The sequence below is a fragment of the Phoca vitulina genome, unplaced genomic scaffold (genome assembly GCF_004348235.1).
Source record: "Phoca vitulina isolate PV1807 unplaced genomic scaffold, GSC_HSeal_1.0 scaffold21, whole genome shotgun sequence".
Classification (NCBI taxonomy): Eukaryota; Metazoa; Chordata; class Mammalia; order Carnivora; family Phocidae; genus Phoca; species Phoca vitulina.
In genome coordinates, this window is record NW_022589724.1 from 10,848,075 (window position 1) to 10,872,954 (window position 24,880).

At 42.7% G+C, this 24,880-nt stretch overlaps 1 protein-coding gene across 8 annotated transcripts in view; it reads left to right on the plus strand.

Annotated features, from left to right (window-relative positions):
* Positions 1-24,880, plus strand: part of PALM2AKAP2 (PALM2 and AKAP2 fusion) — a 448,663-nt gene that overhangs the window by 96,383 nt on the left and 327,400 nt on the right. For 2 of the 8 annotated variants that reach the window (XM_032418276.1, XM_032418282.1), the window contains exon 1: positions 24,752-24,768. The exons of 2 other annotated variants lie outside the window; for them this stretch is intronic. Coding sequence is in view for 2 of the 6 variants with exons in the window: in XM_032418286.1 (XP_032274177.1) it covers positions 24,548-24,768 (221 nt within the window). In the remaining 4 variants the exon portion in view is untranslated. Of the gene's footprint in view, positions 1-24,509; positions 24,806-24,880 lie in introns of those variants that run through there. 4 more of the 8 variants (XM_032418286.1, XM_032418287.1, XM_032418277.1 and 1 more) reach the window with 4 other exon arrangements.

A 24,880-nucleotide genomic window follows, 5' to 3' on the forward strand; every position in this document is an offset into this window, starting at 1 on the left:
AGAATTTCTATTACTATATGGAAAAGAAAAATCATGAAATAACAAGTAAGGTACCTAAATTCGAATGGCCAAAGGTGGCCAATCAGTGGAGACAAAACTTATTTCTTTCTCATCCTCAGAGCTGGCTGTGTGTGTGTGTGTGTGTGTGTGTGTGTGTGTTGGAATGTGTATCTTTTCTAAAGGTGATTAACAAATGGATTCTACTCCGATCCAGCCAATTGTTGCCATGCAAAAATTTTTAAAATGCTGGCAACCAATTTAAGGCATTCTTTTTTAAGATCTAGAGTGGCCCAAACAGAACATGCCTGGATCACTAATTTACAACCTCTTTTCTAGAGCATCTTTCATAACTTTATATATTATATTCATGATCAGAAGCAGAAAGTGCAGTTCAAGACAAGTATCTTTCCTGTTGAAGAAACCCCAGACAGAAACCAAAGCAGACAGAGCCTCTTGCACCCCCACTGCACCCCTACCCTGGCTTCCTGTGCAAACCATACAATCTACTTAATGTGCTCTGTTTGTGCGAGTCTTTCAAAATATACCTTCATCCAGCTGGGCAATCCTGGATTTGCACAGGCAATTCGGTTCCATTTGCTTTCAAATGTTTTCAACTCAGAAAAGGTCTAAACTGAGTGGAAACTATAGTTGAATTGGGCATACGTAAGGATATCTTCAATTCTGAATCTTTCCTAAATATCCATGGTAAATAAAGTTTAATAATAACTTATTCAAATGGACATTCATTCTTGAAACATTTTAAGGATGTTTACATTGAAACCAGATGCCTCCCCCCCCAGACAGTCCCCATTTCTGTTGATTTTACAGCTCTACTGCTCACTTCAGTTTTCTCAGTAGGGTCTTTGTTTCACTCACGAGTAGAAAGAATGTTTCTTTTGTTTGCTTTTCTTGCCATCACTGTGACCAGCCTCTGGAGGGAACTCCCGCCATGCTGCAATTTGGCTAGCATCCCTTTCATTTCACTCCTGAAAGTCACATGCTTACAGGGTGGTAAATCGTTTCTGATACCCCCATGTGCTTGGGCTTTTCCTACAGCCGGCTTCCTTTGTGTGGTTGGAATTTTGCAGCAAATAAAGAAGTTGAGTCAGTTTGGGAAACCCAGCCCATTGAGCAGGACGAAGCTAGAATTTCTAGGAAATTTCTGGCCCTTCAAAAATGTCATCTGAACCCAAAGCTTTATTTCTAATCTGCATTGAATCCATAGGCAAGCAAAGAGCTTGAAGACTCATATTTGTTAAAATGCCTGTAGCTGTTGGCCTGTGGGAGGATGGGGAGAATGGCTATTTCCAAGGGTGTCCTGGTGCTTTCTTGATGGGTTGGTAGTTGAGCATGTAGCAAGAACCCAAAGGGAGAAACATCTAAGTCTAAGAGAACGTAAATGGCAAAAAGATAACTAAACAAACTTTTCCACATACTTTTATTTGGCCTGGTTCATCCATTTATTTATTCATTCGTTAAAGAGACATTTACTTACACCTTAACATATTTCCAGGCTCTATGCTGGATACTGTGAGACAGCAGTGCATATCTTCTGATGGGGGTGACAGGAGAATCCAGAAAATTGTTAACGTGGCAAAAAATATGGAGGGAAACACATAGAATAACGGGAGACCAGAGAAAGGCTTTTGGTGTGGACTAGGTAGAATAAATGTAGAGTGAGAGAAGACTTCTGGAAGGAGGTCACATTCAAAGTGACCATGAGTAGAAATCAGCTGGACCAATAGTCTCAAACTTCCATGTGTGTAGTAAGTATCTGGGGATCTTGTTATACTAGAGATCTTGATTCTGGATGTCTGGGGTGAAGCCCAAGATTCTGGATTTCTAAGAAGCTCACTTCCCTGACAACTTGACCCAAAATAGCACCCAACCCCCACCTCCACCCCTCCCTGTCCCCTCACCCTGCTTACTTTTCTATAAAGCCCTTGTGAATAACTGATATTAAATATTCATTTATTTATATATTATATATGGGGAGACCCCACTTAAAAAAAGGAAGGCACTTCTCTGTGGTCAAAAAACATAATGGTAGAGGGAACAATATGTCCTAGATTTCTCTCTTTTCCCCCTTGGTTTATCTATTTTGATTTTTATTTATTTTAAAATTTTATTTACTTTTGAGTAGGTAGTATATTCACATGGCTAAAATTCAAAAGGCATAAAGATTAATACCCTAAAAGTCTTCCACCCCTCCACTTCTCTGAGGTTCCCAATAAACAAGTCTGTTACCATTCGCCTGCATATCTTTCCAGAGATAGTCCAGGTATATACAAGCAAATATTTGCATACATTCTTCAACACCACCCCCCTCCCCTTCTTTAACCTAAATGCTAATCTATGGTCCCCTATTCGCATTTTGACTTTTTGTTTCTAATATATCTTAATGATGGCTCCTTATCATATATGAAGAGCTTTCTTATTCTCTTTTACAGTGGAGGTGTATTCTATTGCCTGATATAGAAAAACTCAACCCTACTGAGGGGCATTTATTTGCTATTCTGCAGTGAGTAACGTGGCATACATATCATTTTGCACATGGGTATCAGTAGGATAAAATTCATGGAAGTGGGATTGCTGGGTCAAAGTCATTTGTAGTTTTAATAGCCATTGCCAAATGGTTCTCCATAAAGCTTGACCCAGCAGCAGTGGATTGTCCTACACTGCTGTTAACAAATTCAGTAACCTTAGCCAGGGTGATGAGTTTGAAATTGTGCAGTTTTGTTTTGTTTTGTTTTAGAAGTATGCTTAATTTTTTTATTATTTTTTTATTATTATGTTATGTTAATCACCATACATTACATCATTAGTTTTTGATGTAGTGTTCCATGATTCATTGTTTGCGTATAACACCCAGTGCTCCATTTAGAACCTGCCCTCTTTAATACCCATCACAGGCTAACCCCTCCCCCCACCCCCCTCCCCTCTAGAACCCTCAGTTTGTTTTTCAGAGTCCATCGTCTCTCATGGTTCATCTCCCCCTCCGATTACCCCCCCTTCATTCTTCCCTGTGCAGTTTTTTTTTTAAGATCTTATTTATTTAGTTGAGAGAGAGTGAGAGAGAGAGCACGAATAGGGGTAAGGGCAGAGGGAGAGGGAGAAGCAGGCTGTCCCCTGGGCAGAGAGCCTGACGTGGGGCTCGATCCCAGGACCCTGAGATGATGACCTGAGCTGAAGGCAGATGCTTAACCAACTGAGCCACCCAGGTGCCCCCAAACAGTGCAGTTTTAATTTGCCTTTCTCTTAGTATGAGTGAGTTTAAGCATTTTTTCATATGTTCCAAGGCGCTATTTGTATTTTCATTTGTATTCATTTCCTTTGTTCTTTTATTTTTTAAAGGTTTTATTTATTTATTGGAGAGAGCATGAGTGGGGTGGGAGAGGGGGCAGAGGGAGAAGCAGAAGCTGAGCAAGCAGCCCAACGCAGGACTCGATCCCAGGACCCTGAGATCATAACCTGAGCCAAAGGCAGAAGTTTAACCAACTGAGCCACCCAGGCACCTTTTGTTTTGTTTTGTTTTATTTTTTAATTTTTATTTTTTAAAGACTTTATTTATTTATTTGACAGAGAGAGACACAGCGAGAGAGGGAACACAAGCACGGGGAGTGGGAGAGGGAGAAGCAGGCTTCCCGCTGAACAGGGAGCCCGATGTGGGGCTCGATCCCAGTACCCTGGGATCATGACCTGAGCCGAAGGCAGACGTTAACGACGAGCCACCCAGGTGCCCCGTTTTGTTTTGTTTTAAACTGGATGTTGACCTTATGTCTCACTGATTCATAGAAGCATATATTAAGAAAAGTTACCATTTTGCTAATTACATTCAGATTGAACATCTTTTCATACATTTAGGAGCCCCCGTATTTTCTCTCCTGAACTGTCCTTTATAGTTTCCCACCCTTTCTTTTGGATTATTAATCTTCTTCTTCTTGATTTGTAGAGCCACTTAATGAGTTACAGAACCCGGTTTTTGGATCCCATTTCAACCTTTTACCCTTGGCCATGCTGTCTCCTCTAATGACATTGTACTTTTCTTCATTTCATACAATGGAAAAACATTTTATAAATGGACATGTAAAAACCAATTTCCTAAATGCCACAAACTCAGAAAACAGCCTCAGAACTGTGATTGTTTTTTTAAGGGGAAGATAATGTGAATCACTTAATTGCTGGCAAATGCATCACAACATATGAACTTTTAGAACAGAAAATGAATCAAACCTATAGTAAATCTTGCAAGCAATTTATAAACAGAAGCTACAGTCTAAGATATTGACCATAGTTGGTAGAGAAGGAAAAAAAGTAGTTAACTGCAGTCTTCAGACTCAGTTTAAATGCAACTTCTTCCGTGAAGTATGTCTTGGTATACCTGGATGGACATTTCTCTTGTCTCTGAATTCCCAGAGAACTTTGCACCTCTCTTAAGATGATTATCATTGTCTGTTTTTGTTATAGTTCGTTTCATACAAGAGTATTCCCAAGGGCACCACTAATTTCCTGTACTGCTTATAGATTGTTTTTTTTCTGAAAGGAAGCCTTGAAGGTCCCAAGCCACAATCTTCTTTTTTAAAGTCGGGTTTATTGAAGTATAATTTACATACAGTAAAATTCACTCTTTTCGAGTGTACAGTTCAGTGAGTGCTGACAAATGTATCCAGGTGTATAATCACCTCCAAAATCAAGATACAGAACATTTCCATCACCACAAAGTGCTCCCTTGGGTCCCCTTCACCATCCGTCCCCTCTCTCCATGTTCAGCCCCTATCACTCACTGATCTGATGTTTGTCACAGTAGTTCTGCCCTTTCCAGAATGTCATATAAAAGGAATCATATATTCTGCAGCTTTTTGTGTTTGGCTATTTTTATACTAAGCCACAGTACTTTGCAATTAAACACAGAGGGAACAATTTCCCCGTTGCTTTGTGGAATTCAGGCTAAGTAGGCTTGCTCACCAAAATTATGTGAGCGGTTAGACGGTGGTGACGAGGAAGGAACGAAGAGGAAATGGGAGAGAGACAGAACAGAAATTGAGACAGAGACAGAAAAAAGTTTAATATTTGTTATAATCTTCTTGATTGTTTAGAAATTGTGGCTTTGTGAACACTTCCGCATGCCCAGTGTTTTGTGTAATCTGCACGACAACCTTACAAATTGTTATTATTCCCATTCTGCAGATGAGGACACTGAGGTTCAGACTGTTCATTTGGTTTGTCCCCAAAAAGAACCTTAGTGACTGAAGTACTGGGATTGAACTGAGCTCTGATTTGAAAGACTTTATTTTGTGGACTTCTCCAGGCTCTGTCTTCCCTGAAGTCTAGTAAAGGAGGAGTAAAAAGAAGACCTGTAAGCTCTGGATGGAATAGTTTCTTTTTACTCACCCAGAAACTCAGTCACTGTAAGCCCAGAAATTAGCACTATGCCCACTATATGGTAGGTGCTCATTAAATACTATTAAATGTGTATGGTGATTAACATAACAATAAAAAATTAAAAATAAATAAAAATAAATACTATTAAACGAACCAGTAAAAGGAGAATCATCTTTCTGATCCTTCCAATGCAAATATACTGAATTTTTTCCCTCAGTAGCTCACTGGGAGTTTTTCAAGCGTCACATTTTTCTTATTTTTTAAAGTTTGCTTTTCTACACGAAGTGCAAATTATCTCCCAATCTCTGATTTTGTGTCAGCGTACATTATCTCAACACGTGCATTGAAGGAGTGTCAGCAAGTTCCAAACTATCCCCTCTTGGATTGTTGTCATTTGAAAGAAGGTTTATATTCATTAAAGACCATTCCAGAGTCAATATTCAGTTAATCATTACTTACTATGTTCTATTTCTATGCCACAAGGAGTAAAAGTCAACATTAGGTAAAATGAACTTAATATGAAGACCTAGAAACCATTTAATAAATATTTAACGTCTTAGGTATATCTGAATACAAAATAGGCTATACATGAAAGAGTATTGTAATTGAAGGAATATCTAATCTTATGGTATTTTAAGTTATTGGCAAACCAATAGGGTACATGGCAAATTTCTTCCCAAATAAGATTATTGCTTTTCTACAAACAATCTGAATGCTTGAAAGCAGATGAATATGTCAGGAATGTTGACAATATCACTTTCTGGAATGTCGCAAAATGATGTCTGAGGACAAAAATGAACAATGTAAAGCATAGCATTCTATCCTATAAACCCGTGTGCTTCCCAAAAAGGTTTTCAAAGTATTTCAGGGAAGTTTTCAATCCTTTGGATTTCTCATTATCTCTTTACATAATTATATCTCCAAAATGGTTCTTCTTTGGGCGATGAACTTTGGTCAGTGGAAGTATAGTGACACCTGGGTTATAGGTCTAAGTATCTATTTTTTATTTAAAACATTTGTGTATTTGATATCCTGAGCCTTCCAATGCAATTTCATCTCAGGGTATAGTAAAAGTCTATTTTATTATTTTTTAAAAAGATTTTATTTATTTATTTGAGAGAGAGAGAGAATGTGAGCAGGAGCAGAGGGAGAGAATCTCAAGCAGACTCCCTGCTGAGCACAGAGCCTGACACTGCTCAATCCCAGGCCCCTGAGATCATGACCTGAGCCAAAATCAAGAGTCAGATGCCCAACCAACTGAACCACCCAGGCTCCCCAGTAAAAGTCTATTTTAATGCTAGACCTGTGGAATGATACTAATACCCACCTTTACATTTATTGATCGATTATGCCCACTGGCAGATTTTCCATCCCAACCTGCAGAGGGAATTGTAGGGGCTGGCAATTTCTTGAAATAGCAATGTACCCCTCCATATGGCAAAAACAGCAGACTCTGTGCCTTATCACTGGACCCAAACTAATGTAACTCACTGTAGACCAAGAAAAACCCTAAATTATTACAAAGAAGTAAAAAGTACTTTTGAATGCCTTTTTTGTCACTTGCCTTGAACTCAGAGAATGAGAAATTTTACAAAGGGAAATAGGAAAACAACACAGAGGAAGTGACCTTTTGCCTTGGAAGACATGGTTTTCCTACCAGCCCTTCACATGGATGCTATTCCTTCTCATTCAGCAGGGGGATGGGGACAGGGGAGGAAAGGAATAGGGAGGCTGAGAGCAGAAACCAGAATAAACATTGGGATTCTAGGATCAGGAGAAGTGCCAGGGAGAGCTCAAAGCTGTAAGAACATGCAGCCAAACGGGGTGCCTGGGTGGTTCCATCACTTGAATGTCCCACTCTTGCTTTTGGCTCAGGTCATGATCTCATGGGTCATGGGATCGAGCCCCGTGTCGGGCTCTGTGCTCAGTGGGGAGTCTGCTTGAAGATTCTCTCTTTCTGCCCCTCCCTCCCTCAAATTAATTAATTAATTAATTAAAAAAAAAAGAAGGCGAACATTCAGCCAGAGCCAAGAGAGAGAAGGAGGCATAGAGACCACTGTCTAGGAAATCAAAGAGTAGGGCCACTTTGAAGACATATCTGGGGAGAGCCAAGAAGGATTCTTTGAGAAGCAGGTGCAGGGAGCAGAACTAGAGAGGTGGACAGGTTAGCATGTCCTGGGGTGCAGTGTGGCATGGAAAACAGAGGCTGACGTCAACTCAGAGGATGGAAGCACCCCAGCACCTGAAATCCCGAAGGCTCAATCCCTCCTGCCAACTCTCCAGATGCCCAGTGAACTGCCATATTTTAGTAATTCTTCCCACCTGCTCAAGTCTGCTCCTTCCTCTCCATCTCTCCCACATTAGGCCAGGGCCCTGAGGCCCCAGGCTCTCCTCCCAGACCACCTGCGTGGAAAGCCCTGCTCTGCCACCCACTGGTTTTGTAACCCTGGGTAAAGTACTTATCCTCCCTGTGCCTCAGTTTTCTCATCTGATAGATGGGAATGCTAATACTAGAACCTACCTCATGAAATTGTTGGGAGTGAGCAAACACCAGTGAAGCACTGTACCTGGCATAGAGTAAGGAGTCAATGTTAGTTACTGTGTCAGTTTCCTAGGCCCAACCTAACACATTACTCCACACTGGGGGACGTAAAACAATCACAGTGTACTCTCTCTCCCTTCTCAGTTCTCAAGGTCAGAAGTCTGGGCAGGGTCACTTCCTTCTGGAGGCTCTGAGGGAGAATCTGTTCCATGCCTCTCTCCTTCGTTCTTGTGGCTGCTGGAATTGTGTTGTTCTTTGGCCTTTGGCTGTGTAGCTCCCATCTCTGCCTCTGTCTTCACATGGCCTTCTCCCCTCTGGGTCTGTGTGTCCCAAATCTCCCTTTGCTTTCTCTTACAAAGACATTAGTCATTGAGTTTAGGGCCCACCCTAAATCCAGAATGATCTCATTGAAAGATCCTGAACTTCATCACATCTGCCAAGACCCTATTTCCAAATAAGATACCAAGGGTTAGGATTCAGAGGTATCTTTTGTGGACTGTTCAACCCATTACAGTTGTCATAATTATTATTTTCAATTCAGGAGCTTACCATCTCTCTTCAGGACTCTGAAAATAGTCTCTCTGCTTACAGTCTTCACACGACAATCGTTTCTCAGTAAATAGCCCCAGTGATCTTTCCAAAGTAACTTCCCTGCTTACACCCTTCAGTGGCTCCTCACCACCTGCAGGAGAATGTGTGACATGCTGAGCAGAGCTGTGACCTGGTGCCTGTCTCATCCCACCAGTGCCATCTTCCACATCCCTGCACCTTGCACATCCCTCTCCAAAACAGGACTGCACTCTTTCTTGCCTCCTGGCCTTGCCCAGCCTCTTTCCTTATGAACCATTCTCCTTCCTACTGAGGATTTATGCAAACTTTGCAGTTCAGTTCTTATTTCATCTCCTCTGAGAAACCTTCATGGGAACCACCACCACCTCCTGCCCCAGCATTCTCCCTCAGGTCCCAGGAATTGGTGTTCTCCTCTTTACCCCCAATGCATCTTTGACTTATTCCTGTCACCAAACTTTATTTATTGTTCTGTAAAGGCCTGTTAAGGTTTTTCTTGCTCTTTGAGGGTTGTACCCTACTCAACTCTACATCCCAATGTCAGTACAGTAAAGGAAGGTGTTTAGTAGAGGATGGATGGATGGATGGATGGATGGATGGATGGATAGATGGGTAGATGGATGGGTGAATGGATGGATGGGTAGGTGAGTGAATGAATGGATGGACGAATGGATGGGTGGATGGATGGACAGGTGAATGGGTGGGTGGATGGATGGATGGATGGATGGATGGATGAATAATAACTGGGAAAAGGAAAACTGAGTCATGGATCCTGTGGAACCAAGGGGTAAAACCTGAACTAAAACTGGGGCCATCTGCAATTAGAAGATCTGACCAGTTATTAGAGGAGGGCAAGTGGCTACTTAGGACTTATATCTGCATAGTATAAATTATGAACAACTATGTATCTAAACAGTCCTGTACATGATGCCCAAGATGACTGCTGAGCAAACTCATTATAGCTCCCCAGAGTACTCCAATTCTTCTCAATTTTCAAGGTCCTAAATTAAAGAAGCCACTTTGGGAGTGGATAAAACAGGTTCTCACATATTATACTTTCGTATGAAAAAGATTGACTAGTACATAAGTTTAAAATGCAAATCCCTAGGCCCCACCCTCAGAGATTCTGATAAAGTCAGGGTGGGACAGTCTCCGTGGTTTGTGAAGAGGTTAAAGGAGCAAATGCTGTCTCTGCCAAATCTGCTCTCTATGATCTTAGATAGTTTCTTAATTCTTCACCTCTGAAGTGGGGAAAATATAGTACCTCTTCCTAGGACTGTGGTGAGTGACTACAGTGATAAGAAGAGTCTGACATACGGAAGTGCTAAGGTTCCCTGCAATCATTGCTGTCCTTGTCACCACCACTATCATCATCATCATCATCAAGGAGATTCTAGATCAGTCGTTCTTAATTCTAGCTGCACAATAAAATCACCTAGGAAATTTGAAAACAGATCTCAATAGAGTTGCTCTAGAGTGGGTCTCAGGGAGGGATATTATTTTAAAGCATCCCGAGTCTAATGTGCTGTCACATTGAGACCCAGCAGGCCCTAGACCGACGATTCTCAAACTTGAACATGCACACAAATCACCGAGGGATCTTACAAAACTGCAGATTTTTATTCAGAAGGTTTCAGGCTAGCTGAGAATCTGCATTTCAACCATGATGCCTATATTTCTGTCCACAGACCCCACTGTGAGGACAAGCCCTGAGCCCAAGCTGACATAGTGTACAGCTTGGTCAGGGGTTCGATGTCAACACAGGGACCAATTGTGATGGAGGCCAGGTGGTCCCTGATTACCCTCAGGCCCGCCCCATGCCTAGTGCCACACTCTGTCTGGAAACTCCCCCAGTTGTCACTAACAGGGCCGAACCCTGGGAGGAGATGCAGGAGGTCTCTCTCTGACTTCTCTGATAAGATATGTCAAATGAACATTCATTACTGTCCCAGGAGTCCTTTCAGGAGGCATTTAAGGAAATGCCACACACTTAACACTTAGCTCTTCAGATTTCAGAGCTTGGGGGTCATCGTTTTACCCATAAAAGGGCCATTTGTGTGTGTGTGTGTGTCTAAACTGCAGAGCCAATTACCCTGCTGAATGGGAATAGTATTGTTGCCTGTGGTTTTGGCACAAACGACTTGAGTGTTTTCCAAATACCATTAAATGCCAAAATCCCTGGCCCTCGGTTCCAGGTATAGTGACTCAGAGGTCTACCATCAAACTGGGCAAGGGAGGGGGTGGAAGGTGAAAATCAGTGCCGACTAACAGGCAGAGGATGTTAATTCTCCAAGACTACATTCGCATCTTGCAGACTCATTGTGATTTCCTCAAAGCAGCCCCGTCCAAGGTTTAAGTTGTAGGTGAGGCCCTCACTGCCTGAGGATATGATGGACTCACAGCATCAGGAAATCTGCAGATCTTCAGCATCTGAAGGCAAAGCTCAGAGCATCTTCACTAACTGTGCGTGAACTTAACGTTACATCATCTTTTTGTTGCATGTTGATTAAGCAAAATTATGAGTCATTTAAATACCTGATTACAAAGATACTTGCTATTTACGTGGCAAACTGATCCTTTAGATTTTCATTTCATATTTTATGATTCCTAAGATCTAGAGTCAATACTAATTATATCTTTTTAAAAGGCATTCATTATTCATCATCCTCATGGCCAGAATAATAAAAGCCAACACAGACCTTTCCATGTACCCCATAAGGTAGATATTATTGGCCTCAAGTTACTCAATTGAGGCACAAGGAAAGGTAAGTACCTTGCCCAGGGTCCCCCCTCTAATAAATACAGAGCTGGTATTTGAGCTGAGCATCCTATCCTGGCAATGCTCTTAACTCTACTTTCATAGGAATGCTGCTACTCAGCATTTATGAGAGCACTGTGCCAAGGACTCCAAATGGATTGTCTCCTTTGGCCCTCAAGACACCTGCATGGGTGAGGCACTGTTACTTTCATGTTCCAGTGGAGGAATCTCATCTTGGAGAAATGATGTAATTGGGTTTGAACCCAAGCAGTCATGTCCCCTCTCCTCAGTCCCCTGCCACTCCTCTCCTCCAACCTGGAGTAAAGGTTTCCTGGGTCTGTCCATGCAATGGTTCATCAGTGCTCACCCACGTTCACTCTGCCAAAGTCCCCTTGCCACGTAAGGCGCCATAGGCACAGGTTCCGGGGATCAGCACGTGGACATCTTTGGAGGCCATTATTCTGTCTACCACCACCACCTTCCATCTTCTCTCATGTAACCCTCCAGCTGGTCTCCTGCTCACTTCTTCTTCCCTCCCTCCTCCCTCCCTGATGGCAGCCAGAGTGATCTTTTCAAATGTAACTACATCCCTTCATACCTTGTCCAAAGCCTCCCAAGGCCATGCTCCGACTGGGCCACTCTCTGGCCTCTTTTCCCACGACTGTCACCTTACTTCCTCTGTCCTTGCCACACTGGTCTCCTCCTGGTCAGTCCCAGATGCTGAGCACAGTCATGTCACATCACAGAGGCTTTCCATTTGCTGTTCCATCAGCCTGGGACACTCTTCCCTCAATATTTGCATGGCTCTGTCGCTCACTCCATTCAGGTCTCTCTGATAGAGTCACTTCTTCATCCCGATACCACTCTCTCCCCTTAGTGTGGTTCGTTTTCTCCAGAACATTTCTGGTTATATCATAGATTTCCCTGCTTTTAATGTCTCTCTCCCTTCCCTGGAATATAAGTGCAAAAAGGCTGCCTTATTCTCTGTTGATCCCCACAACCTAGGACAAAGCTTGGTGAAAAGTGCATGCTCAATACATGTACCAGGAAGGAAGGAAGGAAGGAAGGAAGGAAGGAAAAGGGAGGGAGGGAGGTGTGGGAAAATAAAGAGAGGCATGATGGAAGAAATTTGCTTAGTTGATTGTCCTTTTTATGGTTGTTATCTGAGGTCTTACCCCTTCTGGAGGATGATATTCCAAGTACCTCAAAAGGAAAGAAATCACTTCTACTTCTTATCTCTTTCAATTGCATATTATTTATAATACGGTTAAATCTTCCCAGCATTCAACTAGCCCCACGCAGGTATGAGCTTCCAACAGCACAAACTTATTACCTGATATTATTACATTTGCCACTTAAAGGCTGTGTGACTGGAAGCTCTCTGTGTCCCCATGTCCTTGTCTATAAAATGGGTATAGTAATAGTGCAGCCCACATAGGGCTGTTATGAGGATTGCATCAATTAATGTTTGCAAAGCCCTTAGAGGTGATCCAGGGGACAGAAGAAGCGTCATGTAAATGTTTATTAAATTTAAAAAACCAAACTTTTACCCTTAAATTCAAACTATTCTCTCCAATACTCCATTCAACCCTTTATTTAATGTGGAAAGACATTTAGAAACTTTCAGCTTTTTACTTACATCAATTTGTTTCTACTTTCTTATAACTCAGGAAATACCCCGGTGAAGGTAAAATGGCAAAAGTGTATCTGTGCCCATTTTTTTTCCCCACAGTGGTCATCTCCTTACCAAATAAATGTTTCCTCTACAGGCCAGGGCTGTTACAATGTTTTTTAAATAATGGGACTATGAAGTTTAGGATCTCACTTGCTCAGAGGGCAAATCTCAGGCTGCTCTGAAGCCATCCTAAAAGGCAGGATCATTGGCTTTGCTTTCCAGGGTGCTGGGACTTGCCATCCAACTCTCGGTTGCTGCTTTGCCTCACCACCTCAGAAAGGCTGCTTCCCCCCGGTAAGGAAAAGGCTGCTCCTTTTCTTTTGGCGCTAATCAACCTAACAGCGTCTTTAATTCAGCGACGGTCTGTTTTCCTTGGAAGTTGGAGAGCCAGTGGTTTTGGATTGAGCTTGAATTCTTGCTGGAAGTTCCAAACCGGAAGTCGAATGACTTCACTCTGCAGTGGTGGAGCAGGAAAGTGGGGCCAGCCTTGGAAAGTGGATTTTGAATATTGCAGGCTGCTCATCATGGTGCCTAATGAGGTGGAACCTAATGCTGTTTGAGGGTGATGTGGACAGATCATTTTATTATTCTGTTCTGGCACGGGGTCCTGTTATCTGTTTTTGTTTTGTTTCTATTGTTTCTACCGAGGATAGAAAGCAGTTTCCAGCTAATCCTAGGAGGCAAGAATAGATTGAAAGATTACCTACTGTATACAGATGCGAGACAGATCTTTTCTGGGGAGGACAGGTGAAGGCCACTCTAGAAGGACTAAATCTGCATAGACATTGGTCAGAGGAAGCTGTGGGTTGGAACAAAGGGAGCAAGCTCTCAGAGCCACTAGTGGGTAGCTTGGGCTGCTGTTGTCCAGGTCAGGGGGACAAGGAAGCTGAGCAGTGTTACCCAGACTTCCGACACTCTTGTATTAATAACCCAGGGGAGCTTCCTGGATCTTGGAGATAAATCTGATCTCTTATATCTCTCCATTTTTCTGATATTCTAGGTTCCAGAGCAGAGATTTTTTTTTTTTTTTTTTAATCAGATATCCATGGGTACTCTTAGAGTATCCAGGGAAGAATTCAAGAGGTTCCTGGAAGCTCAGAAGTTGTATGCAAAATGTTGTATGCATGTACATTTCCCCGGGAAAACAGTTCATGGCTCCTACCAGATTCTCAAAAGGATTCTGTGATCTGCCCTCCTGCAAAGCTTAGAATCACTCTTCAAGATGGTAACATAAATCACTTTAGAACACTTTGCACTTTTGTCTCCTTCAGTCTCTCATGATATGTGCAGAATTTGGCAAAGCCAACATGTCACAAAAAAGTTTGCACAGCATCAAAAGACCTTGGATGGCAAACTCTAGTAGTAAGAGTAGTCAAGAGCATTCACAAGCTGCTTTAGTCTGAAGGGCCATCTAGGCAAACCTAGTGTTTTGGTCAGCTGTGAGCTGCTATAACATATTATCATATATAGGGTGCTTAAAAAACAAACATTTTTTCCTTACAGTTCTGGAGGCTGAAGTCCAAGATCAGGGTGCAGATAGATTGGGTTCTTAGTGAGGAACCTCTCCCTGGTTTGCAGATGGCTGTCTTCTCCCTATGTCCTCATATGGTGGAGAGAGAGAGGAAAGCAAAATCTTTAGTGTCTCCTCTACTAAGGACACTAATCCCATCATAAGGGCTCCACCATTATGACCTAATTACTTCCCAAAGGCCCCATCTCCATCACGTTGGACATTAGGGTTTCCACATATGAATTTTGGGGGGACACAAATCTGCAGTTCATAGTCCCAGGTGCTGGGCCAAACAAGCAACTCAGGAGCCTTCGCTCGAACACAAGCACATCTATATAAAACACAGCCAGAGTGATACAGATATCAATGAATAAATAGGATTGTGCTCAAAATAATAAAAGAGTTTTCACTGACCACCAACAATATGCCAGGAGCTTTGGATACATTACCTCATTTGATTGTCACAATAATCTCATAAAGTGGGTAATATTATCTTTTCCATTCTACAGATAAAGTAACGTAAGCTCAAATATGTCAAGTAAATTTCTCAAGGTCATTATGTGGTAGAATTGGGATTTAAGGCCAGGTTTGTCCAACCCATGCTTCCTCTCAACTTAAACATCCAAACAGATGCTGATTAATCCAAGGTCTCCTTCAGGGTCTGACTCTATGATTTTTAAAGTTAACTGAAAGAGTGACAAGTCAAGCAATCATTCTGTAAGTCACACTCTATGTTTGGAATTAGGAGGGGTAACCAATTTTCCTTCCCAAAGGGACCACCAGACATACCCTGAGGGGCTGGGATTTCTGGAACTCTGTGATGCTAACAAGAGGAGACTTGGACAGTTAGAAAAGCGAGGGGGAGGCTACATTCCAGACATAGCATATGGTATGAGAAAGCACCAAATTTGGAGTGGGACAAACAGATGAAGAAGGTGTCAAGTTCTCCGGGGAGGAGTAGAGGATAGGAGAGGCTATACACAGGGTAAAGCTTTGACAAGATGCTGGGGTGACTTAGCTGAGTCTCAAATAAAGGAGAAACATCCCAGAACCCGTGGAGCCTCCCCTCTCCTATCCTAACAAAGGGAAGTTTCCACAGATGAAAGGGACCGAGTCCCAGATGGAAGCTGACTGCCTGTTCTATAGGGAAATCTTCACCTCTAGCAGAGAACTCTGGAGTCATATGAAAACCTATCTCGATTGCAATGACTTGTCTGCTTGCAAAGGATGACCTCATAAGGGCTTGACTCAGGGGCGAGTGAAAGGTAAGGAATTACAGGAGGAGAGATAGTAGTTGAGTGGGAAGAAGAGAAATCATAAAGGACTGACAGGAGGCAGCTGAGTCCCAGCACAGGCAAAACAATCTTACCTCGGTTATGGGTGCACAGTACTTAATACAACACAGCTCATGAATGCTGTCCTCACTCGCCTCCATCCCTGACCCCAAGAAAGCTGCCCCAGGAGAGAAAAATCACTGGAATGACACCACAACGGAAGGCAAGCTCAACTTTGCATCGGAAGTGGCCCTGCCGGCCTCTCCACTACTTTTCCTCGTGGGACAGACATAGCCTTCGCTGGGCAGGCCTGGAGAGCGGCTGAGTGTCCACTTCCTGAAGGGCTAGGCCAGATGTGGGAGCTCAGGGGAGTCAGGGAGCTGCTTTTCCTGACACACAAGATCTCAAGTCTTGTTGGTGCTCTCACCCTTCTCAGAAATGAAGGGCACATTTGCTCTCCTGAAAACCTGTCCCTTTGTCAAGTCAGCACAGGCTCTGTCCTTGGAGCTTCCAGAGGGGCCATCTTCCCTCTGCTGGAGTTCCCCCAGGGCTCCTGGCCCCCAGGCAAGCAGCCACCTCTGTGTGGGCTCTTTTCCCACCTCCACCTCCCCAAGTATGCCTTCCCCTCTAGTGGGATAAATTTAGCTCTGAATGAATGCAGAAAGTAGAGCACATTCATGTAAACACAGATCAAGTAGCTTTCAAATATAGGTTTGACACATACACCATCGGCACGAAAGATCCAAGTTCTTCTGTTTCCTTCTCTCCTGTTTTTTCCATTTTATCCTCAGAGCCCTGCACCTTTTTCTGCCTTTAGTGAAGCGAGTTAAATACGTAGATCAGACTGTGGGGCTGTTTGTCTTCAGACCAAAGAAAGCAGAAATCACTTGAGGGATGGAGGAACTTCCAGAAGTCAAAGAGAGCCCTAGGTGTTGTTGGTCATTTTCATTTATTGATTGTCTTAGAAACCCATCAGAAACTTGGAAGCCTCTTTTGTCTTCCATATTAGCAGAGTCTTTTCTCCCACTGGGCAGAGCCCAGTGGCTACTACAGAATGTTGCACAGACCTGCAAACATTTCCCTGCTGACCTGTCATTATGTCCCTAAGTCCTTAACTTTGAAGTCACCCCTTTCAGTGTTGTCCATCACACTCAGAGCATTTATAGTTCTCAGAACACTTTCTCATTGATGAGTTCCTTTAATCCTTACAAGAAACTTGTGAGGTAGTTAGCTATCCCTTTTCCCAGTTTATAAACAGAAAGCCTCAGCTCAGAGCATTTAAGTGACTTGTTTGAGGTTACACAGTAAAGTGGTGGAGTTAGAATTAGAAGCTAAGATTGACACTTGGTCTTATGCTCTCTACCTTGAGCTGCTTTGGGGGAAGGTAGCTTGTCCAGGAGGCCCGATCTGGTAGAGTTACATTTAGTAAACATTTGCTAGTGTATGGAGGGTGGGCAAGGGGTGAGTACGCAGGATTGAGACCCCAGATATTCCAAAGGGCTCAGTATCCAAAGGTGGTAGGGGCTAAAGCTAGGCTTTCCCAATTTCATTACTCATTCTCCAAGCAAGAGGGCACACAGGACTGACCTGATGGGCCATTGTCCCTTCACTGCCAACCCCACAGGACATCTCTCTCTCATGTCAGCAGTGCTGACTTGCAGAATGTGTACAGCATTATGGAATCATGGCTAACAATGAAAATGTCTATGGCCACACTGCAAACAGGGATTCCAAGCTGACAGGGCACATCGTGGTCATTGTACTAAGGCAAACTAGATTGGCCCCTAAGCTCTCTGAGAAGCCAATGACCCAATTGTGTCTACTGGCATTACATAACCAGATTGGCCTTCCCAAAGACTTTTTCACTTTGTAGCTAATTCATACCCAACCTAGAGTCAACTCCACCAAGGAGCATATTTAATATGTAGGTATGTAGCTCTCTAGACATTCCTAAATCAAGCTTGTTTTCCATCTTTTCCTAGCACTTCATCCCTCTCTTCTTGAGCATTCCCTTCTCATTCCTTCTTATTTATAATTATTAAATTGACTCACTCCAAAAGATAAGACTGTAGGTGTCTATGAATCATATAAAAGAAAGTCTGGTAATGAAATTTCTAGACAATAAATGACACAGAGCCGAATCCCCCCTTTTAAAAGATGAGAAAAGAGAAGTACTTACTAATGTGAGGAATTTTAAGAATAACAGTAGTTCACTCTCTTTTTCTAAAAAAAAAAAAAAAAAAAAAAAAGGCCTACATAAAAGGGTGGATAAAATCAAGTCACTCACTTGGTCGATTTATGACATTTTTAATGAAGCAACAATTAGGCTGAGCGACTAGGACCTACCATTTCTGGGACAGCTACTATGGCCACTCTTGAGCATCTTACACATGATATCCTGATTTCTCACAACATCCCTATGGGGTTAGAGTTATTCTCCCCCATTAAAGATGAGGAAAATGTGGACCAAAGGAATTCAAAGTGGTGCAATGGGTGAGGCTCATGCCTTTTTTCTGTGTCACGCCCACCTACCACTTCCTAATCGCACTTTTCCAAAACTTCTATCAGTAACAAGATTATTATGAACCGACATCTGAATATCAAACAAAGCAAATGTAAAATGATCCTTAATGACCCTGCTCTAATTCCCATATACTCTCCTCATACCCCCTCCTTTCCTCTCACAATGCACATCATCAGTCAGCTGACATTGCCAAAGCTAACCAAGAGAAAAGGAAACCATAAAAGTGAAATGCTAATGTTCATTTCTGGATGGATTTCTAACGGCTCATTTTGAAGCTACTAAGTAGAGAGCCTAGTCAATAGGTACCTTAAGTGACATCCAGCTAGTCTTGGCTGGATCTGTTTTCTAACTTCTCTTTTTCGCCCCACGGAGACTGTCTGCACGGATCTATCATTTGAATCCCATAGGGAAACACAGCACATACTTGAAATCCCATCAACTTTCCCAAATTGTTCACAACCAAAGGAGCCAAAAGCCTCCAACCACTCTTCCCCTCCTTTTGATTCTGTGCAGAGCATCACATATGTTTTGAATGACCACTTATTCTAAAAGACCCTAAAAGGCAAAACAGAGCTCATACGAATACAAACATTTTGGAGGCCCCAGGCATTCCTTTTAAAATTACTTTTGTCAAGAGAAAGCTTCAGGTTACTCTGAAATTTCACACTCCTAGCTGCTGCTTAATAAGACTTTAACTTCTACTCACTCAAGGGGTCTTGGCAAGTCATTTCCCTCTCAGTTTACAGAGCCCTGTTGTCCCCACAGGGGAGTGGGCTATGACCATCTGTGGTTCCCAAAAGACTCATGCTCTAAAACAAACTCTGAAACTTTTATTAATAAAACATCTACTTTGCAAATCCAGCATTCCATATTCTCTCCATATAATGCTTTGCAATGCAGCATCTATCAGAAAAACCATTAAACAATACGGGTAGTGCTTATGCAACACAATTTAATGTCCCAGCAAGAACTAGTGATTTGTTACACACATTATGCACCATTGTAATAGATCTTTCCAGACTGTAAATGTTTGGAGGGCAAAAAGTCACCAATATTAGCACTAGACTACGAATTCTTTGTAATACCAAGCCATAGCCTAATGTCTAGTATAGAATAGCTACACAATAAAAGTTTATGAAAGAAATGACATAATTTGTGTTAAAAATGTCTGTGTTTGTAATGGACTCAATGATTTTCAAATGCTAAAATTTAGAGAATTGAAGGGAGGAGGGCTGGAAGAGAAGAAAGTGTTTCCCCTCTGCTCTTTGGCAAGCATCAGCCATTCATTTTACAAGCCTTCCTGTTTCACTTAGCGTTCTTGGTCACAAACAACAGAAGTTGATTCAAGTTGATAGGAGCAGAAAAGGCATGAACTGAAAGTGTATTCACAGAATAGCCAAGAAGGCTAGAGAAGGAGCCTTGGACAATGGGCAGGACCAAATTTTTGGATGCTGTGTCTTCAAGATCCTTGGCAGGTGCTCGTCACTGACTGAGCCCAGATTGCATGCCATATTGTAGCTTCTAGGGGATCTGGGGAAGCAAGTGTCTGGCATTTCCCAGCTTCTATGATAAGAGGTGGCTCGGACTGTCACTATGGTTTGTAATATGGGCATTCCCCAAAGATGGAAAGGGGTTCACAAATTGGACAACGAAAAAATATGAAAGAGTCTGCTACACCTCCACCTGGACAAAGCCCCAGGGTTCAGCGTTCTGAATCTCTTCTCTCCTTTGACTTTTTGCCATATCTGCTTTGACAGTCCTCAACGCTGACTAAACATACAACCACTGTGTATCATGGGACTCAGGTGGTTAAAAAGCACTGAGGAAGTACACACAATTGGTCATGAGTCTTTTGTCTATTCCTAGTAAACTCAGTAAAATGGTTCTAAACCCATCCCCAACCCTACCTCACCCCATAGGAATTTATTTCTGTACGTGTTCAGGAAAATGTACTCCAAGAAATTTTGATGCAAACTTCTGGGTGGGAACCATGTCTTAATTTTTACCATTTCCCACAGCTTCTTTACAAACTATTTCTGTTTTTCTGAAGTCCCTCACCCCCACCCCACCAGTCTCAACCAATGATCCTGAGGTGGGAAAATGAGACTACCTGATGCATACTCACTTAACTTGTCTCTCCTTCAACTCAAAATTTCTTCTTGTCTCTACCCATTCCATCCTCCTGCCCTGCTTAATTTCTCCTTCTTTCCAAGGCTAAACTGGCCACCAGTGCTCATGGTCTAATCTGAGACTTAATACTTATCTTCCCTTTTGACTGTTTCTTTGGCCTCACTTTCCTGATGCCAAAATTCTCTTCATTCCAGAAACATTTCAAGTCTTATCTGACCTAATGACTCTTCAGCTTGACCCTGCTTCCCATAAACCACCTTTCCATTCCTCCAACCCACCTTCATCTTTCCTATCCAAAGATCTGAAAGGAGTGGTCTACACTCATGAATGCTTTCCCTCCACTTTTCATTCATTCTCAACTCCCTGTAATCACTTCCAGGCTGACTTTCCACACACACACTGCTCTCCCGTTGTCACCTCTGGCTTCCTGACTGCCCAAGCCCTTCTTAGTCCGTATCCTTCTTCATCTCTCAGAAGCATCTGACCCTTTTGAAAACCCCTTTCCTCCTGTTGTGGCTTTTGATACAAACATCTCTCCTGATTTTTCATTCTACTTTTCAGATGATACTTTCTTAGACTCCTTTCCTGGGCTTTCTCTTCTTTTTGTTCTGTTTTCCCAATCTGGCCATTCTCATGTCTTTTGTTATAACCTCAAAATAGATGACACCCAGACATGTGTCCCCAATCCTGATTCTTCCGTGCTGAGATTCAGAGTTTTCCAACTGATCATTTCCAATGGATGCCCAGGCTCTTCTCCCACCCCATCTCCCTTCTAAGATTCCTTTCTTTTTTCTTTTTTTTTTAATTTAAATTCAACTAACATATAGTGTATTATTAGTTTCAGAGGTAGAGTTCAGTGATTCATCAGTCTTATATAATACCCAGTGCTCATTACATCACATGCCCTCCTTAATGTCCATCACCCAGTTACCCCATCCCTCCACCCCACTCCCATCCAGCAACCCTCAGTTTGTTTCCTATGATTAAGAGTCTCTTATGGTTTGTCTCCCTCTCTGATTTCATATTGCTTTATTTTCCCTCCCTTCCCCTATGATCCTCTGTTTTGTTTCTTGTTCCACATATGAGTGAAATCATATGATAATTGTCTTTCTCTGAGTGACTTATTTCGCTTAGCACAATACCCTCTAGTTCCATCCACATCATTGCAAATGGCAAGATTTCATTTTTTGTTGGCTGAGTAATATTCCATTGTGTGTGTGTGTGTGTGTGTATATATATATATATACACACACACACACATACACACACATGCACACACATACACACCATCTTCTTCGTGGTATATATATCCCATTGTATATATATACCATATCTATTCATCTGTTTATGGACATCTGGGCTCTTTCCATAGTTTGGCTATTGTGGACATTGTTGCTATAAACATTGGGGTGGAAGTACCCCTTTGGATCTTTGGGGTAGATGCCTAGTAGTGCAGTTGCTGGGTCATAGCATAGCTCTATTTTCAACTTTTTGAGGAACCTCCATACTGTTTTCCAGAGTGGCTGCACCAGTTTGCATTCCCACCAACAGTGTAAGAGGGTTCCCCTTTCTCTGCATCCTCACCAACATCTGTCATTTCCCGACTTAGTAATTTTAGCCATCCTGACAGGTGTGAGATGGTATCTCATTGTGATTTTGATTTGTATTTCCCTGATGCCATGTGATGTTGAGCATTTTTTCATGTGTTTGTTGGCCATTTATAGGTCTTCTTTGGAGAAATATCTGTTCATGTCTTCTGCCCATTTCTTCTTTTTTTTTTTTTTAACATATAATGTATTATTTGTTTCAGGGATATAGGTCTGTGATTCATCAGTCTTACATAATTCACAGCGCTCACCATAGCACATCCGCTTTCCAATGTCCATCACCCAGCCACCCCATCTCTCCCACCCCCCTCCACTCCAGCAACTCTCAATTTGCTTCCTGAGATTAAGAATCTCTTATGGTTTGTCCCCCTCTCTGGTTTCATCTTGTTTCATTTTTCCCTCCCTTCCCCTATGATCATCTGTCTTGTTTCTCAAATTCCTCGTATTAGTAAGATCATATGATAATTGTCTTTCTCTGATTGATTTATTTCGCTTAGCATAATACCCTCTAGTTCCATCCATGTCACTGCAAATGGCAAGATTTCATTTTTTGATGGTTGCATAATATTCCATTGTAATATATATACCACATCTTTATCCATTCATCTGTTGATGGACATCTTGGCTCTTTCCATAGTTTGGCTATTGTGGACATTGCTGCTATAAACATTGGGGTTCACGTGCCCCTTCAGATCACTACATTTGTATCTCTGGGGTAAATACCCAGTAGTGCAATTGCTGGGTCATAGGATAGCTCTATTTTCAACTTTTCGAGGAACCTCCATCCTGTTTTCCGGAGTGGCTGCACCAGCTTGCATTCCCACCAACAGTGTAAGAGGGTTCCCCTTTCTCTGCATCCTTGCCAACATCTGTTGTTTCCTGACTTGCTAATTTTAGCCATTCTGACTGGTGTGAGATGGTATCTCATTGAGGTTTTGATTTGTATTTCCCTGATGCCGAGCGATGTTGAGCACTTTTTCATGTGTCTGTTGGCCATTTGGATGTCTTCTTTGCAGAAATGTCTGTTCATGTCTTCTGCGCATTTCTTGATTGGATTATTTGTTCTTTGGGTGTTGAGTTTGACAAGTTCTTTATAGATTTTGGATACTAGCCTTTTATCTGATAAGACATTTGCAAATATCTTTTCCCATTCCATGACTCTTTTCAAAAAAATTTTTTTTGTGGTAAAATATACACGACATAAAATTTACCATTTAAACAACTTTTAAGTGTATAGTTTGGTGACATTAAGTCCATTTACATTGTTGTGCTCCTCTATTCCTTTTTAAGGAAGGGGCAAGGGAGGACCATTAGCTGTTTATTACTTGCTTATTACAGGGTCCTGCCCTACCTTTGTATCACTGGCTGAGCCTGGTGGTGAGTGGTGGAGAGCATGGGCTCTGGAGAGTCTGACCTGAGTTTAAATCTCAGCTTTATGACTCTGGCTGAGGCTCTCAACCTCACGGGTCTCACTTTTCTCATCTTGTTATTCTCTCCTGTTGTTGGGTACACGGTCACTCTGCTGAAGCAATAACAGCTTTGTTTATTTGTGAGCAAACACCCTGCAAAGAACTTGACCTGCGGGAGCTGGTGCTGGAAGTGAGGAGCAAATGAAGTGCTTGAAGAAAGTGATAGATCTTAGCCAGATAGTAGGAGTTCTGGCTATATTGGAGTGGGATGCTGAATCTGGCATTGGCTTGGATTTATGACACAAATACATCCACCTACACCCCTTATGGAAAGGAAGAGAAAACAGTCAGCAAAACTGTTTTGGTGACGACTTCGGTGTTCTGGCAGAGTAGTAATTGATCATCAAGTGACAGGTAAAACCTCTGTGGAAAGTTGAAAAAGCAATTTAGTTGAATTGCAAGAATTTGCCCAGGAAAAGAGGTGATTTGGGGAAATTCGATGTGCATACCTTTTAAAATGCCTTTCAAGTCCTGAGTTTATAGAATCTTCAAGGGTCTAAAGAAGTCAGGTTGGGTTTTTGTTTTTAGTCAGTGTTTATGACTTCATTTTATGGCGGAAAGTTTACTTGTGAATGTTTGGAATTCTAGCAGGTCCCTCCTGAATGTTAAGAGGTATTTTGTTTGTATTTAGCATTTATTTCCTTTTTGGACTTGGTCTTATCCATCTCTTACATTCAGCCCAGGGCCGGTCACAAAAGATGCACTTTAGTACTGTTTAAAGGAATAGCTAAAGCATTTAGTGACCCAATCCTACGTTTCCTTTCAGAAACTGTGTAGAGAAATAAAGACTCTCAAAGAGTTTCAACCCAGAATGTCACAGGATAACGATAAGAACAGTTTGCCCTTTACAAAGCACCTTTATATATTTAATCTCATTAATTACTGACAACACTCCATTTTTCAGATGAGGAAACTGAGGTTCAGAGTGGGTAGGCAAGTTGCTCGCGTTTTCACAGCTGATTTGTCAAGCCCCACCTAGCCGAGCGCCAGAGACTACAGACTCTCCGCTGTCTTTCTGAGCCACATTTGGCCTCACAGAGAGGTGGCCTGTGTGGAGCTATACCCTGCCCTTGGCCCACTTGACCTTTGAGGACACTGCCATGTAAGGCATGTGGGAGAGGCAGCCCTTCCCTACTGGAAATGTCACCACGTGGAGCCCAAGCATCTGGCCCGCGCTAGAAGGCGGCCTGAACGCTCGGTGGCCACAGCCCGCACGTCACAGCACGTGCTTGGGGCCCGCTTTCTGCCAGAGGCCCCTCTGCTGGCTGGCACTGGCGCCACCTTGCCCTGCTCAGACTCCAGAGAGCGCGCGTCCACCCCGGAGCCAGCAGTGCGCTCTAGCCGCTCGCCGTGCGCCCGCGCCCCAGGTGCCCACCCGCACGCGCGCTCCCCGTCGGCGCCTTAGGGTCCCCACCTCCCCCGCGGCGACAGCCCGGCGTCTC